The sequence below is a fragment of the Suncus etruscus genome, chromosome 14, assembly GCF_024139225.1.
Source record: "Suncus etruscus isolate mSunEtr1 chromosome 14, mSunEtr1.pri.cur, whole genome shotgun sequence".
Classification (NCBI taxonomy): Eukaryota; Metazoa; Chordata; class Mammalia; order Eulipotyphla; family Soricidae; genus Suncus; species Suncus etruscus.
Genome location: NC_064861.1, coordinates 42,297,325 through 42,316,008, shown reverse-complemented (window position 1 = coordinate 42,316,008; position 18,684 = coordinate 42,297,325). Strand labels below are relative to the sequence as shown.

The window sequence follows — 18,684 nt, the reverse complement described above, 5'->3', positions numbered from 1 at the left end:
TACATTTATATCTATGTAATGGGCCTGGGAGATACTTGATAAACTATTGGAGGATTGCTTTTCAGAACTTTACATGTCCCTTGGTTGTTATAAAACTAGCAGACTTTTTGTTTTATTTTGAATTTTCATCTTTTGGGTATGGTTGACATTCACTCAAGGTTACCTTTCTGATAAGCACTTGGAACGGTTTATTTTTATGGTTAAGAAAGAAAATGACCCCATGCCAAGACAGTGGCTCAAAGGACTAGAGGGCTCTCTCCCCTGCCCCCTTATAGTACTGCTGGGTAGACCAAACAAAAAAGAAGACAAAACCAAAAACACCACCTCTGCAAAAGTATCCCTCCAGTTCTTTCCAGTAGCAAATACAATGCTGTATAATTGCTGTGTTCTAATACTTTTAGAACAAAAGCATTGCTGAACTATTTCATCAAGAATAAGTCTGTTTACTTCTTTCTTTGTTTTCTGATGTATAGTGGATACCAGCATATCTCTTATTTAAGGGTTTTTTTGAACAACTGTTCTGGATGTTTGTTGTATGTCTGGCCCATTTCTGTTGTGTGGGAATGTAGGTTTAGTTGGGGCTATACCACTGTGGAGTTTTAGAAAAGGTCTAGTTGGGGTGTCAGGAAACTAGGTTTAATTTCAGGTCATTCTCTCTTTAGCAGTGTATCTCGGGCTCTGTCTCACTTAAGTGTTTGTTTTCCTTAATCTGTTATAGAAATTGAAATTTATTTCATATTAACCTAATTTTTATGATTCTTTATGTTTTGTTTTGTTTTGTTTTGGGGCAACACCCGGCATCGCTCAGGGGTTACTCCTGGCTCTCAGCTCAGAAATCTCTCCTGGCAGGCACTGGGGACCATGTGGGATGCCGAGATTTGAAGCACTATTGGTCCTGGGCCAGTCGCTTACAAGGCAAACACCCTACTGCTGTGCTATCTCTCTGACCCTAATTTTCATGATTCTGATGCACAATAGAGAACAGCAAATTAGGATAGAAAGGGGATGCTGAATGGTCTGTGTCTAGAATGAAGGGAGTGAAATTAAGTCCTGAAGGCATTTGACAAGGAGAGGGTAGAGGTAAAAGAGCAGCGCAGCACAGCATAGAGTGAAGTGAGATGGCAAGATCACTGATCCCTTTAGACTGACTAGTCAGCTGTGGAGGAGGGAAGTAGATTTGTATAGAATAGTGCTATTAAGGATCTAAGAGTCCTTGTGGCTTACACATCAAAATTAGTCTGATAGAAGCTGGCAGGGATTGGCTGAGATTGAATCCTGGCAAGGCTTTTTCTGGAAAACAGGAAGCTATTGAAGCAGTAAAGATGGATTATGCTAATCTGGTCACAATTTAGAATTTTGCGTGCCCCCATACCTATTGGTAGGCAAATAGATTAACACCTACACATTTGTAGACATTTTTTGGGTGTCACACCTGGTGGTACTTGGGTTACTTCTAGCTCTGCCCTCATGGTGAGCTTGGGGGACCATGTGGGATATCAGGGATACCCTCTTTGGCTGCGTGCAAGGCAAATGCCCTACTCATTGTGCTATCTCCAGCCCCCAGACTTTTTATTTTAAACTGCTATAAATAAATGCTGAAGGATAATAAAAGTTTTGTTTTTTTTCTTTTTTTCTTTTTTATTTTTTTTTTAATTTTTTAATTTTGAATTATGAGAACAAACGATGCAAAGAAAGAGGACAAGGTAAAGTTACAGTGGAAGGACAATCAGCCATAACATAATTCTCAGAAGAAGTCCCCTTGCTGATATCTTAACTTTGAACTTTCAGCCAAAGAAAGTTAAGATAAATAAAACAGAATCCATGAACAATTACTTTGTCCCTCAAGTCCCCAGATTGTAGCACATTATAATATTTCTTGACAGCACACAAGGCAATCTAAAGCCATAAAACTTACATAACTCCTTAAACACTAGAGGCATAGTATTTTTTACATTTCCATGTACATGCATATTAGCTTAAGTTAACCTCAAATTTTAAGTGGGGGAAAGCCTAGGGTACCTTCAAGCTCCACCAAGGGGCCCAACTCACCGGTTTGCCCAGGCATGTGGCCCGGGGAAGCCCTGGAGATCTGGAGCAAAGTGGTAGAGGGGTGCTGGGGTTACCCAAGTCCCGCACCCCCACTAGGCCTGGTTAGGAAGGCCTCCGGCATGGCGGTGGCCTGCCAAACCCCCTCCTGCTAGACTCCCCAGGATAATAAAAGTTTTTTCTTCATTTGAAATTTGTTTGATTCTTTTTTTTTTGTGGGGTCACACACCACTATGCTCAGTACTTTCTCCTGGCTCCATAGTCAAGGATAACTTTTGATGACTTTGGGGGTGCTGGGGATTGAACCTGGGTCAGACTTCTGCAAGGCAAGCACTGTACCTACTGTACTTTGTCTCTTCAAACTTTCTGAAAGCTTTTTATTTAGGAAAACTTGTAAAAATCATACCAGGGATTAGCAATTAAAGGGAAATCTGCCCACCACTTTGTAAATACAGAACATAATGATAATTTATTGTTGGCAGAATTGAGTGCTGTAATAGAACCAAATGGCCGGGACCATTTATAGAATAAGTATGCTGGCCTGAATTCTGTTTTACTATTTCTTACATGTTTACTTTCCCCACCTAAGCCTTCTGTATTTTTCCAAATTCAGCTAGCATGTACCCTCCCATTTCCCATTCCTACCACTTATTTCTATTCCACTCTTGCTTTCAATTTGTTTCCTTGAAGCTACAAACTGAATAGGTTTCCAGTAAGGGGACAGACAATCTCTCCCCCCCTCCCAACATAGGCACTCAATTCACTTCCTTAGAAAATTGCGTTCGTAGAGACTATACCATGAAATGAATGGAATGGGAGTGCTATTCTGCTTTAATGTCAAGTTTCTTAATACCATTTAAGAATTTGTGTGGCTGGGAGTGGTCCAGGAATGTTGGCCACATCCAACAGTGCTCAGGATTTACTTCTGGATTTCTGCTCAGGGATCACTCTTAGCTAAGCTCAGGGGGATGATATGGGGTTTGGGGATCAAACCTGCTTAGCCACGTGTAAAACAAGCAAATGCCCTATCCACTCCAGCCTCCAACATTTATGACATTCTTAACAGCCAGTAGTACTATGGTAGGGTGCTTGCCTTATACATGGCTGTTGTGTATGTAAATATTTTGGGGGATTACTATGTCACTCACCCTAAACTGATTGGTGATTGTGCCCTACCCTAGGGTGTGACCTGGCATTCTGCCCCCACCCTAGGGTAGGACCTGATTCTGCTTCCACCATTGGTTGGTATCTGATCCCACCATTGGGTGGTACCTGACTCTGGGGTATAAAAACAAGGGTCTGTGGAAGGCCGAGGCTTTTTGGCTGGAACTGAAGCTGAGTCTTTGGACTTCAGTTTTGTCCTCCGAATAAAGCGAATATTTCCACGAGCCTGACTGTCTGCGAGCTGTTTACCCGCCGTTTCACCTCAGAACCGTGGGCTAGACAGGGTGGCAGACGCATGCTCCGAGCTGGAAGAAAAAGGCCTCATCCTCCATCCCACCATCAGTCAACCTCTTCAGGGGCTGACTTGCTACACATGGCTGACTAGGGTTCGATGCCCAGCATAACATATTGACCCCTAAAACCCACTGAGCATAGCACAGAAACAACAGCAAAAATGAAGAAAAAAGAAATGAAAATTGAACAGGTGGGCCAGAGCAATAGCACAGTGGTAGGGCATTTGCCTTGTAAACAGTCGATCCAGGATGGAACATGGTTTGAATCCCAGCATCCCATATGGTCCCCCAAGCCAGGAGTGATTTCTGAGTACATAGCCAGGAGTAACCCCTGAGCCTCACCAGATTGGCCCCCCCCTCAAAAAAAAAAAAAAAAGAAACTGAACCGTTTTACTTTACTTGAGAGAGACCTGGGCTTGATTCTGGGCACCATATCCCAACAAGCACTGCTAGATGCGGACCCAAAATAAATAAATGACGGGCTGGAAAAATAGTATAGGTGCTTATCTTGCATTTTGTTAACCCCAGTTTGACCATCCAATACCATATATAGTCCTCCAAGCACCACTAGTGATCATTAATGGATGTGTCCCTCAAAGGAAAAGAATTCTGTTGAATAAAAAATGCAGATGATGGAGCCAGAGCAGTGGCACAAGTGGTAGGGTGTTTGCCTTGCACGTGTTAACTAACCTAGGACTGACCATAGTTCCTTCCTTCCTTCCTTCCTTCCTTCCTTCCTTCCTTCCTTCCTTCCTTCCTTCCTTCCTTCCTCCCTCCCTCCCTCCCTCCCTCCCTCCCTCCCTCCCTCCCTCCCTCCCTCCCTCCCTCCTTCCCTCCTCGATCTCTTCTTTCGTTCTTTCTTTTTGTTTTTGGGCCACACCCAGTGGTGCTCAGGGGTTATTCCTGGTTCTGCGTTCAGAAATTGTTCCTGCCAGGCTCATGGGACCATATAGGATGCTGGGAATTGAACCCAGGTTCGTAATGGGTCTGCTGAGTGCAAGGCAAACGCCCTATCACTGTGCTATCTTTTCAGCCCCTGTCTTGTTTTATTTTATGAGAAATAATAAAACAAGAACCACAAGTTCTATCTTACATTTGTAAAGGAGAAAATTAATGCAACTTGATGCCAAAAAGGGTATAAGAGCAAAGTTATACTAATTGTTCATATTGTATATAAATTTTATCTTACTAGCATTTTATGATGAAACAACATTTATAGTGAAATAAGTTTTATTTAATTTTTTATAGCCATGGTTTGAAAAAGTTCTTTTCTTGTCGTGGAATTGCGATTGCAGTCGACTATTTCTGGAAGCTCGGCAATAGAAACATCACTGTATTTGTGCCACAATGGAGAACAAGGCGTGATCCTAATGTCACAGGTGAGTTAAACTAATTTTTCCAGATTTCTAATTAGAAATCTATATAATTGACTTTGTAGTTGTAACTTTGTAATTCTTCTTAGAAGAATCCATGTGCCAGAGATAGCTTCTTTAAAAATAAAAATGCAAATCTGTTCTAGTTAATCGTCATTTGTAGAAGATGCTATAAATTAAGAAAAGAAATACTGAAGGGTAGACCTAGAAAGATCCTCAGGAGTTAAAGGTGTGCAGCAAGGCCCAAGTAGTACCACATTCTCAAGCTTCACGTTGAACTGCCAGTTAGTCCCCAGAAGGGACCCCCTGTCCTTCCGAACACTGCTTGGAAATGGTTCCCCGCCCTCCAAAAAGTAAAAGAAATATGGGGTGTGTGGGGGATTGAAAGATACTTTATGTTACTACTAGATATCACAAAAACTTTGACTTTTAAAGTGTAGAGCAGGGGTCTCGAACTCAATTTACCTGGGGGCCGCAGGAGGCAAAGTCGGGGTGATCCTTGAGTGCAAAGTCAGTAGTAAGCCTTGAACATTGGGGTGGGTGACAAGAACAACTAAAACAAAACAAAAAAAAAGAGTCCTCTAGGGCAGGGCCACAAAATGTTGTATGGAGGGCCGCAAACGGAGTTAGAGACCCTTGGTGTAGAGTCATTCTGCTACTTTAGACTTTTGTGTTTAAATAGATTTTGGGTTTTTTTTCAGTATTGTGAAGGCCTGGGGTCACCAGAGTCTCTTGGGGGCCCAAGTTGGTGCTCAGTGTTGAATCCAGGGCCTCAGATGTCCAAAACCTGTGCTCCACCACTAAACTGCAAACAGCCCAGTTCACTAAATAGTACTTTTAGAAAGTCACTTAATAAACTCAGAACCCTAAAATAGGATATGTTAAATCATCTGTTGAATAATTTAATATAATCATTTCTGTGGGGAGTAAGCTTTATAAACACCACAGATTGTGGACCCCAAACCAAAAGCTAAAAACAACAAAACAAAAATAAAACCTTTAAAACCCAACTACAAACATATTTGTAATCATAGTGCTTAAATAAAGATATTAAAAAAAATAAAACCTCTCGGCAGCATATAGCTTAGCAGTAAGAGAAAACATGGGTGAGATCTTGTTCTCACTTTGCATGTAGTCAACTCTGGATGATTCTTTTTTTTTTTTTGGTTTGTTTTTGGGGCACACCTGGAAGCGCTCAGGTGTTACTTCTGGCTCTACGCTCTTTGCTCCTGGCCAGCTCATGGGACCATATGGGATGCTGGGATTCGAACCACCGCCCTTCTGTGTCTAAGGCAAACGCCTTACCGCTGTGCTATCTCTCTGGCCCCAAATTGGGATGATTCTGACATCCCATATGGTCCCCTGAACACTGCCAAGAGAGATTCTGAGTGCAGAGCCAGGAGTAACCCCTGAGAATTGATTGCCAAGTGTGGCCTCTAAGCACGTTATATATAAAATTTCCGTTAATCGTATGAAATCTATAGACCACAGGAAAAAGGTGCAAAGTTATTAATCATGAAAAATTCTTGAAATTTTGTAAAATCTTTGTAAAAATTATGAAAAATTTTGAAGGAACTTATGTTATTTCTTATGGCCATGATAGGAAGGCAGGTGAATGTGCCAGGGAACTTAACACAGCAGATCTATATATAACAGGTTGATTGTGAAAGGAAGGGTGTAATGGACACTCAGCACATTAAACAGAAAATAAAACCTAACTATTCTCATTAAAAAAAAATTCTAGGGGCCGGAGCGATGGCGCAATCTTTAAGGCCTTGCTTGCGCTAGCCTAGGACGGACCAAAGTTCAATCCTCAGGCGTCCCATATGGTCCCCCAAGCCAGGTGTGATTTCTGAGCACATAGCCAGGAGTAACCCCTGAGCATCACCGGGTGTGACCCAAAAACAAAAACAAAGAAAAGAAAAAAATCTAAGAAAAAAAAGAACTTAAAACCAAAAAAACCCTGACTATTCTTTTTTTGTTGGTTTGGTTTGGTTTGGTTTGGGGGTCATACCCAGTAAAGCTCAGAGGTTACTCTTGGCTGTGAACTCAAAGATTACTCCTGATGGTGCTCAGGGACCATAGGATAGAGGACTCTTGAGAACTTGGGGTTTTTGCTCATTATGGAGTTTGTCAAGTGATGTTTTGTTTCACCCTTTTCTGTCATGGAAAAATTTCCCCACAAATAACCCTAAATCATGCTGACTGAAGGGCGCTATTGATGGAATGTGGCTTGGGAGCAGGAAGAACCTCTTTTGGGATCAGGAACATCACAATTGCTAGTCCTATCACATGCTAGGGCTACCATATCATTGCCCTTTCCTTTTGCTACCTTGGCCCTCTCAGGCACACTGGTCATCATTGTCTTTGTCCTTTACTGCTTATAGTGTGTTGATGAAAAGTCCGTGATAGGATTTGCTAAATTGGGCTTATGTGTTACTCTTAAGAAGTAAATGAATCATTTTAAAAAAATAAGAAGTAAATGAAGCAAATCTTTTTATCTTTTGGGGAAAAAAATAATGAAAGTCAATTTTTACATTGAATTTGCCTTGAATATACCTTACTTGACTTTTTTCTTCCTTAACAAGTCTTCAGTCAGAAACTCAGCAGAGTTTTCCCAACTTTACAAGTAAAATATTTGGTGGTACTTTGCAGTTATTTATATTTCTGAAAAGATAGCCTTTTTCTGAATGTGTTTCAACTTATTCCATGAACAGAACAGCACTTCTTAACTCAGCTTCAGGAGCTTGGAATATTATCTTTAACTCCTGCACGGATGGTCTTTGGAGAAAGAATTGCTTCTCATGATGACAGGTATGAAAGTCCAGGTATGAGGTGGGTGGGGAGGAGCATCGCAGAGTCAGACCCTGCTCTGCTGAAATGTGCAGCTGGGCCTTTCTGATTTAAAGCGAGTTTTATTTTATTTTACTTTAAGTTAAACATGGTATCTCACATCTAGTTTAATAAAGAACAGGCCATTATTCTTAATTTGGAATGTCATTCTAAATGCTAGTATATTTGAGACAGCTTTAGTTCATGCCTTCATGTGTGTATGAAATTTAAAAAAAAATTTTTTTTCCCTAAATGCTGTAGTGAGTAGCAGTGAAGAAATGTGTAGGACTATGCTCCAGGGACATGGAATTCAAATGCACTTTCCTCCCTGAGAACTTTGTGATCTAGAAAAAAGAAATAATAGTTTTGATTGAATAAGAAAAGGTTCCAAACTTGATCAGTGGTGTAAAAGCAGTTTTAAAGTCATCTCATAGTATGAGATCAATAATGACAAGGCTTTACCAGTTAATTCCTCTTGCGGTCATCTTTTTTAAAGTAGTGTTTCAGTTCTAGAAGTAAGATAATGGCTTATAGTACTTTCCTTGGCATGGGGGGAGGCGGGGAGGTGCTCAGGTTCAAAACTAGTGTCACCTCACGCCCTGGGGCAACCCCACCAAACCTAACAGCCTCATCATCTGTTTTGAGAAGAGGAAGAGATTTAGTATGAATGAGTGTTAAACATTTTTATTGAGCTAAATGACTAATATGAGAGACTAGATCTGATGGGGAGAATTGGAAGTAAAATAAAAGAACATTGTGGGAATAGGCTTACAGCACCTTGGACCAGGGCATGAGTGAAAAAATACTAGTAGACTGGGTTTGAGGTTACCTCTTGGTTCTCTATTTTGATATCTGGAGTTCTCGAGTAGAAAGGTAGATTGAGGGCTGGAAAAACTTTAGGGAGTTTGTCTTGAAAATAAGGCCAACCCAGGTTTAATCCCCAACATCCCACATAAATTGTATACTGCTAGATGTATAGAGCCAGGAGTAATCCTGAGCACCACCCATGTGTGCTTCTCTCCCAATGTATTGAACTCCTTCAGACCCAGTAAAATAGTAGCTGGATTTTCTAATAGAATCTTTTTGATGAATTTTGTGCTTTTTGAGTTTTTTATATGCTCATAAAGCTGTTCTTTAGAATACAGGCTCTCAGAAGTCTGTCTTAACTCTTCTTTTTCAATGACTTCCAACAGATCTCACTACTGTGCCTATTGGAAATAATTTTAAGTATCATTAATAAATCTAAAGATAAAGAACTAAATCATACTTTAAGGCAGGGGTCTCAAACTCGCGGCCCACGGGCCATTTGCGGCCCTCCGTACAACATTTTGTGGCCCTGCCCTAGAGGAATCTTTTTTTTTTTGTTTTATTTTGTTGTTCTTGTCACACCCCCCAATGTTCAAGGCTTACTACTGACTTTGCACTCAAGGATCACCCCGACTTTGCCTCCTGCGCCCCCCAGGTAAATTGAGTTTAAGACCCCTGCTTTAAGGTTTCCCCTGTTATTAAGAATTTGGAGGGAGGCACCTGGCAGCGCTCAGGGATTATTCCTGGTCTTGCACTCAGAAATTGCTCTTGGCAGGCTCAAGGGGATGCTAAGAGCATGGAGATCCTATATGGGATGCTGGAGATCAAACCGGGGTCCATCCTGGGTTGGTCACATGCAAGGCAAAAATGCCCTGCCACTGTGCTATCGCTCTGGCCCCATGTTTAACATTTTTAACTAATAAACATTTAACTACTAATAACAAGTTGTTTGTGACTTTAAATTCAGAACTTCTCATAATTTGTTTTACCATCTTTGTGTATACTTCTTTAGACATAGTGATCCAAAGGGATAAAATTGTACTTTTTTTCCAAAGTATCATTAAGGTTTGAAGATTGACTTCAGCAATGAAAATGTATCACTCTTAAAATTATTGCCCTTTTATCACCATGCATCTTTTTATAAGTTGTATATCCATTTATAACTTGGGGTGTTTAGAATGCCAGTTCTAGATTTCTTTTAAGAGCTGAAAATGTGAGCATGCACATAATTCTCTCTCTCTCTCTCTCTCTCTCTCTCTCTCTCTCTCTCTCTCTCTCTCTCTCTCTCTCTCTCTCTCTCTCTCTCTCTCTCTCTCTCTCTCTCTCTCTCTCTCTCTCTCTCTCTCTCTCTCTCTCTCTCTCTCTCTCTCTCTCTCTCTCTCTCTCTCTCTCCTCTCTCTCCTCTCTCTCCTCTCTCTCTCTCTCTCTCTCTCTCTCCAGGCTGATTACTTTCCAGGCTGATTATAACAAGCATTTAATCTTAGAAGCAGAATACTTGTATCTTAGTAACTAAAACTTGAACAGTGATTTAATGGCCTGAGAGTTCAAATTCATTCTCTATTCTTACTCTTTATGTGTTGTTTTATTTCTTCTATTTGTTGATAAATTAACAGTTGAAGTTCTCAAACAAAATTAAATTACATAATAAACACCTTCACTTATATCACATCAATAATTTCTGTTTCAGGTAGATCATTACTTACTTGACATGGTTAATTTTTCTGCTCTTCTTAATGGATATTTGAAGTTTTCCTATGAAGAGGAAATTTACTTTCTTAAAACACAGTTTTTTTTTTTTAAGCCAAGAAAACCAACATGTTCATTTTAACTTTTTTTTTTTTTTTTATATTACCATAGGTTTCTACTACACTTAGCAGATAAAACTGGTGGCATAATTGTAACAAATGATAACTTCAGAGAGTTTGTTACTGAATCAGTCTCTTGGAGAGAAATTATTACCAAAAGGTAGGTCAAGAATTTTTGTGATTTTTTTTTAATTTATTTTTTTATTTGTGCTTTTGTTTTTGTCTTATCAGGTTGGACACTACCCTAGAGAAAAGCAACGTGAGGAAAACTCATTCTAAGACTGTACTACCAGTCAGTGCATGGGATGACTGGCCCTGAAAGTTGGGAGGATGAAGCACAAAATAGCACTCCCAGTGATTGATATGTGGGTCTACTGAGTTACCCATAGGTTTTTTTCCTAAAAGATCAGAGTTTTCAGCCAACAAAGCATGAGGCTTATCTTTGTGAATTTATTGTTAACTATGTGATGGAACAGAATGGCTCCTAACTTAGCTTTGTGTTGACACTGAGGGAGGTTTTTTTTAGCAGGTCATTGATTCTCCCTACTTTATTCAACTATGGAATATGAAGGTTGGATTTGATGGTAACTAATGTTACACTGGTTTCTTATTTCATTTCTTGGAAGAGAGGGATTTCCATGCTTTGATAGCTTTTGTTTTCTTTGTTTTTGGGTAGGTTATTTTTGAAGCCGTATATCACAATGCTTTGATGGTTCTGTAGTACTGGGGATTGGACAGACCTCCTGCATGCTTTGCATGCATTTCATCCAGTTGAACCATCTTTACAGTGCAGTACACATTTCTTAAGCTTGTCATTGTTTAATCATCTTTATGAAAAACATAACATCCAGAAAACTGGGCTAGAGCTCAACAGGTAAGGTTCTTGCCTTGCATGTGGCTGACCCAAGTTCGATCCCTGGCATCACCTGTGGTCTTCCAAGCCCTCATTCCTGAGCACCAAGCTAGGAGTCAGCTCGGAGCACAGCCAGGTGTGCATACCCTGCTCCTCCAAGTCCAGCGTTCACTGTTCGAATATTTTAATTTTAATGAATCACTGTATATGTCCAAATGCTCCAAATTGCCTGATTAGTGAGCACTGGTTTCTTGAACTTTTGTTAATAAGTATTTTGTTATTTAAAAGACAGTAATAGGCTATGATACTGCCAGGGGTTAGTCCAATACTATAAATCTAAAAACATAAATGAACATACTTAAGATGTAGGTTACAGGTATATGAATAGAATAATCAAATATTTACCTCCTTTGGGATTTTAAAAACTCTTACAAGTTCACTGCTGCTTTGAAATTGGATACTAGTAATTTCTTCCATCAACAAGCATTTACTGTTTCCTACAGATGAATTGTAATTGTAATAAATTTCTGTGTTACAGGTTGCTTCAGTATACCTTTGTGGGTGATATATTTATGGTTCCTGATGATCCGCTGGGAAGAAGTGGGCCCCGATTAGAAGAATTTCTTCAGAAGGAAGACTTCGTTGGGTATTTTCTTTTTTAGATTTTCTTGCATTTGCAAATTTATTTCAGTTAAAGTGCTTTCTAAGACCCAAAACAGCATTTTACTTTAAAAAGGAAAAAGCCTTATATTTATTGTTGGTGTAATATATAGAAAAGGAAAACACATCGAGCAACCCCACCCCCAATAAACAAATTTTCATTTGTGGTTAGTAAGAATTTAATCATAGGAGATTAAAGAGCCAAACTTTCTATAGCTCTGAAAACAACAGATTTTCTGGTAATAAATTAACAAATGCCAGTGTCGGAGAGATAGCACTGTGGTAGGGCATTTGCCTTGCCTGCAGCCGATCCAGGATGGATGGTGGTTCAAATACCAACATCCCATATGGTCCCTCCTGCCTGCCGGAGTGATTTCTGAGCACAGAGCCGTGAGTAACCCGAGTGCCGCTGGTGTGACTCCAAACCAAACCAAACCAAACCAAACAAACACAATTAACAAGTGCCACTGAGATTTATTATATATTTTTTGATGGGTTTCTCATATCCATTTTCTATAGTCAGCTTGCTTTGAGTGAGTTCTGTAAGTTTATCTGCTGTCCAGGGATTATGAGTAGAAGGACTGTCTCATTACATTTTATTTCCACATTTATCTGAAGTTGATTGATAATTCAGATGTCTGTTGGTTGTCCGTTGGGTTTGTTTATTTTGGTATTTTGGTTATTTTTCTTTTAAGATACTGTACTAGTGATCATTTCTGTTTTTAGAATTTTTATTTATGGATCATTATAACCCAGCACAAACTTTACTTTCATCATTAAGTTACTTATTTTTGGTTTGTGAGCCAAACCCAGTACTGCATTGAGGTTATTCCTGACTCAGTTCTTGGAGGTTGTGCCTGGTGGTGCCACAAATATGGCTTAAGGGTATTTTGAGTGTCAAAATTAGAGGAAAATGCTCAGCTTCCCCTGCTTTTTAAAGGCAATGACATTGTGTATCTTATCTTTCCCATTGTAATGGATCCTTTGGGGGTTGTGGGTATGAATTCAGTTGGGGAAGGGTCTCTGTTTCCTGCAGAGAAGACTAGTATGATTTCACCTCCCTAAAGTCCCTGATTACACGAACCATTTCTTTTTTGAATCTTTGGATTTAGTTCCAAATATCCTGCAATAATTGCAATCATTTTAACATTTCCTGGATGTCATTGCAGCTTCTTTTAGTGCTCACATGTTTTATATCTTATCTTGGAGATTCTTTGCTAAGCTTTAAAAATCTGAGTCCTTTGACAGCTCCTATTTAATCAAAGTGGAATCTTCTCTATTTTCCCTAAATTCAACTTTCTGGCAGCCCTCCCTCTCTTCTTCCCTCCCTCCCTCCTTTCCTCCCTCCTTCCCCTCTTCCCTTCCTCCCTCCCTCCCTAAAAGGTAGCAAAAGGGACGGGATCACAGCAGGGATAGTGCTTGTTTTACACATGGCCAATCTGGCTTCATTCTCCACCATGGCTGAGTCTACCAGGAATAATTTTGTTTGTTTGTTTTTGGGTCACACCCAGCAGTGCTCAGGTTACTCCTGGCTCAGAAATCATTCCTGGCAGGCTCAGGGGACCATATGGGACGCTGGAATTCGAACAACCATCCTTCTGCATGCAAGGCAAACACCCTACCTCCATGCTATCTCTCCGGCCCTACCAGGAATAATTTTTAAGTGCAAAGCCAGGAATAACCCCTGAGTGCCACCAATGTGGCTCAAAAACAAGCAAAACAAAACAAAGTTAGCAGTAACTCCATTTACAAAGGAACTAATTTTATTTTTAACATTTTTTTTGACCAAAGTGGATTACAAATATTTTACAGTAATTTTTTTAGGTACATAGCAATATTGAATCAGGGGCATTCCTACCACTAATGTTGTAAGAACTAATTTTTTGTTTTGTTTTGGGCCTACACCCAGCAGCGCTCAGGGGTTATTCCTGGCACTTCACTCAGAAATTGCTCCAGGCAGGCTCAGGGGACCATATGGGATTGAACCCAGGCCTGTCTCGGGTCAGCATCATGCAAGGCAGATGCCCTACTACTGTGCTGTCACTCTGGCCCCAGAAACTAATTTTTCATATTAATTTAATTAAACATTGTGAATTCAGGTTGTTCATAATATAGTTGATTTTTGGTTTTGTTTCTTGGGGGTGGGGGGGGGGTTGGGCCACACCGGTGGTGCTCAGGGGTTACTCCTCTCTGTCTGCTCAGAAATAGCTCCTGGCAGGCACGGGGGACCATATGGGATGCCAGGATTCGAAACAACCACTTTAGGTCCTGGGTCGACTGCTTGCAAGGGAAACACCGCTGTGCTATCTCACAGACACATAGTTATTCATGACTGCATTTCAGTCATGCAGTGTACATTACCCTTCACTAGTGCATATTTCTTAACACCAAAGCCCCCAGTTTCTCTTCTGTTCCCCCCACTCCACCTACCTGTGGGGCACACAGTTCTCTCTTTCTCCTTTCCCCTTTACTCTCCACTCCTTAATATTCTGTGGTTTTGGCAATATTGTTACTGAGAGGTATCATGCCTATCTTCTTTCAGCACCCAATTCTTGTCCAGAGTGGTCCACAAATGAACTAATTTTTGAAGTTTTGATAAATGTTCATCCAGTCCTGTTCCCTCAGCTACAAACCAGTTACATAGGCAACCTCCAAACAAAGCAGATTCCCAGTTACTTCTGACACATGTCATGTAATCAGGTGACACACCTTACTGACACTTTAGAGAAGGAGACAGTCTATCAGTCAGTTGAGACTGCCTCTCAGAGTACAGAGAGGTTCCTTTGTCCTCTAAGTCCTGTCAACCAGGGCTTCACACAGAAACAGAATCTAACGCTCCCAAGTAATTTTGGAGCAACTGGATTAGAGCAGTGATTGAATGAGGTCACTCCTCATAACAGCAGCCCTTGACTGGGTGCCTTACACCTGAAGAGCTGTCACTTCCACCTTGACTACAGATTTTTGTCTTGCTTTCAGAAGCCTGCAGCTTGAGCCTCAAGTTCAGCACTGGCTATTTTAGAAGGGTTTCTAGTTTTTCCTAATAAACCCACTCACTTGCTTCCATTCACAGAGATATGCAGCCTTTGTACAATGCCCTGCCAAATGTGGGCATATTTGACCCTGGCTTCCGAGTCTCTGGCACCCAGGCAGCCAGCACCAGCCACCAGCCTCCAGCCCGGATCCAGGGCAGCCCGCCCAGCCACTGGCTTCCTCAGCAGTCCCACTACCCACTTCTGCCAAATCTTCCCAATATCCAGCAGAACCTGTCCCTGCCAGCACAGAGGTCTTCTGTAGAGACCAACGAGCTGAGGGAAGCCTTACTGAAGATCTTTCCTGACTCGGAGCAGAGAACAAAGATTGACCAGATCTTGGCTGCCCATCCATATATGAAAGACCTGAATGCACTCTCTGCCATGGTGTTGGATTGAAGGCTCAGGAGCTGGCGCTCAGGGCTGAAGGTCGCACTCAAGCTATTGTCTGCACATGGCAGCCAGAAGCGATATAATGTGAAGAAACCAGTTTCCCAGTGGAAATGCTGTTGTAGTATATAGAAAAAAACATGTTTTGTGTATTAAAAAATCTGGATTTTCAGAACCAGCTTTTTTTCTATATATAAATTATGCTGCTATTACAGATTTAACATTTTCTGTAAAAGGAAAGTCTACATTTTCTGCCTGTTCAGAACTGTTTAATAGCAGTTAACTTGATTGTATTTACATTTTTATGTTTTTTAAACTATTTTCCTGAAGCTGAAAATATTGACAAATGGATAAGATTAGCCTTTCTTAAAAAAAAAGAAGAGTTGCTTTTTTAGGAAAGCAAAACCTCTTAAAGTATATTTTCTTGATGACTATGTCATGTGCACTAACAAGAAGTGTACTCACCCCTCAAACCTCCACCCACAACTGGAAACAGAGTCTGTGGGAATCAATTTTGCTTTCTTGAGGTCTCATTGGAGCCATTTGTGAAATGGACAATGGGTGCCACTAGATGGCACCTTGTGCCTAACCATTACTGATGATCAGGGCCTCCCGGAATGTCAGGGTCAAGAGAAAATTTAGAGCCCGTATAATCAACCCGTCTCACCTCCTGTCCAGCACAAGGGGGAGCTAAGTCTCAGCGTGCTCACGGGCCTGGCATGTACAAGCTTGTATAGGGCAGTGGCACACGTGCACAGATAGGACCCTCACTGCTCTGAAAACCTCACAACATGCCAAGGCCTCACTTGGCCCAACCTGACTCAAAATCATTGCTGAGTCTCTGAAGATAGGAGTGAGCTTGACAACATTGAATGAACAGCCTCATTATTGTGAAAATGATGTCCCCATGTGAAGTTAGTGCCGCTTTGTCCAAAAGTGTTTTTATATATTATCAAGAATGACCTAAGCCAGTAAATAGCATTAGTAGCTTCTATGGGGGCCTAAAGCCCCATATTTATTTTTTCCTGTGTTTGTCTTTGTAGTGTCCTAAAAAGGCTCAGAATTGGTATCTTAGTATTATCTATTTTCAGTGTTGACCATATTATGTCATTGAAGTTCTTTTTTCTGAGTAATTAATTATCTTTACTGTTCTCTGAACTTTCAAAGGGCTTTGTATTTTGTACCTGTTCTCTCCCCAGGCTGCTCACGGTCACTTCCATGTCTGCCCTGTGGATCGTGTATCTCCTGGCCCCCAGAAACAGCTGAGGACTTTGCTGGTTTGTACTCCATGTTGATGGCAGTTTGCTTGCTCTGAGCAAAGCTGGGTGACTTCCTGGGATGCTCTTTCCAGGTGCATTGACTCCCTGTATCCCTCAGAGGATGCATTAAGACCCGTAGGTAGACAGATTTGTAGTTCAGTCATAAAAACTTATAGTCACTTGGGTGCCTCAGGTGCATCCTATTATGTAGCTGTTGCTTTGGGGGCAGGTTGCCACCTCTGAAGTGCTGGCAGAAGACATGCTGGCATATCAGGATGTGACTCAGTCACAGCTCTCAATGCTTTAGTTTTGACGCTGGTAGTTTCAAAGCAGAGCTGATACGGGAAGTCTTCTTTTTCTGAGTAATTCGTGCTTGCTGCCCTGTGGCCCAAACTTGGCACAGCCTGGCTTACTTTTACTAATCTAATATTTCTCCCTTATTTTGGAGGGGATCCAGGAAGGACCTTGATTGCAACAGTGTTTAACCACTATTTTACCTGGTGGGAGACTAAGGCTTTCCTGTTACCACCTGCTGTTGGCTAGGTCAAGAAGTCAAAAGTTTCTTAGGCTCAAGAAATAACTTGACCTTAACCACTCTCTTATATGAGCCCCTGTGTTTTTAGTATTTCTGATCTCTACCTACCTTGTCTTCTCTCAGGTGTGAGAAGAAAGGATGCAGAAAACTATTTGGGAGGAATATAGAAAAGCATTATCTACCTTTATAATAAATTTATAGCATGAAATAATCACCTATCTAAAAATAATCAAGTTTAATTAAATTTAACATTTTAACATTTAACTCAAGTTTTTAAATCTTTTAAAGTCATTGCCAGGGCCATGAATAGCACAAAGGGCTGAGTATATGTAGGAGACCCAGGTTCCATCCCCCAGCACTGCAATGGTGCCTCTAGTATAGCCAGGAGTGACTCGTGCACCAATCCAGGAGTACTTCTGAGCATTGCCACGTGTGCCCCTACCACCACTATCTTCCATCCTCCAAAAATGTCTTGCTTGTTCTTAGTCTCTGGCTACTAGAGTAGGTGTTGATTCTAATAAACTTCTCTCAATGATAGAAACATCTGTTTTGATTTTCGGTGATAGGGATAGAAATATTTGTTTCCTGTGGCAGATTTCTAACCTGCTACCTTGGTAGTGTCAGCAGCAGTATTGCCTCATTTTGTGACAGTCTTCAAGCTTTTTAAAAATATATATCTATATCTATATATATTTTAATTACTCACTGTGAGATAGTTATAAAGTTGTTGATAGTTGAGTTTTGGTCATACAGTGTTCCAACATCCATCTTTTCACCAGTGTTCATTTCCCACCACCAGTTTACCCAGTTTACCCTCCTGCCATCCCTTCTCAGGCTTTTGTGTGTAGTGGCTCTACACACTACTCAGGAGCCTTCCTGCCTAGGTGGCAAGAGAAAGGATCAATGGCTGGTATTCAGGGTGCCCAGGATAAGGAATAAATTGGTGTTGATGCTGAGTGATTGCTCAAGGGCTATATTTCCTCTGGGATTGGGCAAGGAAAATAGCAAGAAGTCATCTTAGCTAAACCGGCCAGCATTGCCTGGCAGTCTCAGCTGTAACATCAAGGACTTTGGCCTGTTGCAGCTATTGATTCGAGAGGAGGGACATAATCTTGATTGTGGCATTCTTGGGATGCGATCTGCACATGGAAAACTAGGCTCTCCATCATGCTTACATGTCTCCTCTCCCAGGATACCTGCTGCCCCTTTCCAGGAAATAGCCCATGGTTCTGATTACGCTGACTCATTTCATGTCTTCTTTATCTACCTCTCCATTGTTCCCTATGTATAGTTTCAGATCATTTGGGTGGGGAAAAATAACCTGATTTCCCCTAAGAATTAATTTGTTCATTGCTTATTATCTTTGCTTTTCCTACACCTCACTGGCCTTCAAGCTTGGAGTCTACCCTGACCACTTATGTCTAGGCCACCAAGGACCATTGAATTGCTTGGTTCATAAACCTCGTATCAGTCTGTAATCTTAGTGTCTTTCCTCATTGTGTTTGACAAAACCTTATTCCTATTTTCTAAGATTTTTCTCATCCTTATTTCTTCATTCCTTTTCTTTTACCTCAAGGCCACTCCGTAGAGCTTTTTATCTTTCTTTCTTTACAAGTAGGTCTCAAACTTTGGTCCAGC

The 18,684-nt window shown here is 40.9% G+C and overlaps 1 protein-coding gene across 1 annotated transcript in view; it reads left to right on the top strand.

Moving 5' to 3' along the window:
* N4BP1 (NEDD4 binding protein 1) overlaps nucleotides 1-17,992 on the top strand; it is a 58,479-nt gene extending 40,487 nt beyond the window's left edge. The window contains exons 3-7 of the mRNA XM_049786062.1: nucleotides 4,752-4,882; nucleotides 7,594-7,690; nucleotides 10,373-10,480; nucleotides 11,712-11,819; nucleotides 14,904-17,992. Coding sequence (XP_049642019.1) covers nucleotides 4,752-4,882; nucleotides 7,594-7,690; nucleotides 10,373-10,480; nucleotides 11,712-11,819; nucleotides 14,904-15,261 — 802 coding nt within the window. The 3' untranslated portion in view covers nucleotides 15,262-17,992. The remainder of the gene's footprint in view (nucleotides 1-4,751; nucleotides 4,883-7,593; nucleotides 7,691-10,372; nucleotides 10,481-11,711; nucleotides 11,820-14,903) is intronic.
* The last annotated feature ends 692 nt before the right edge of the window (nucleotides 17,993-18,684 follow it).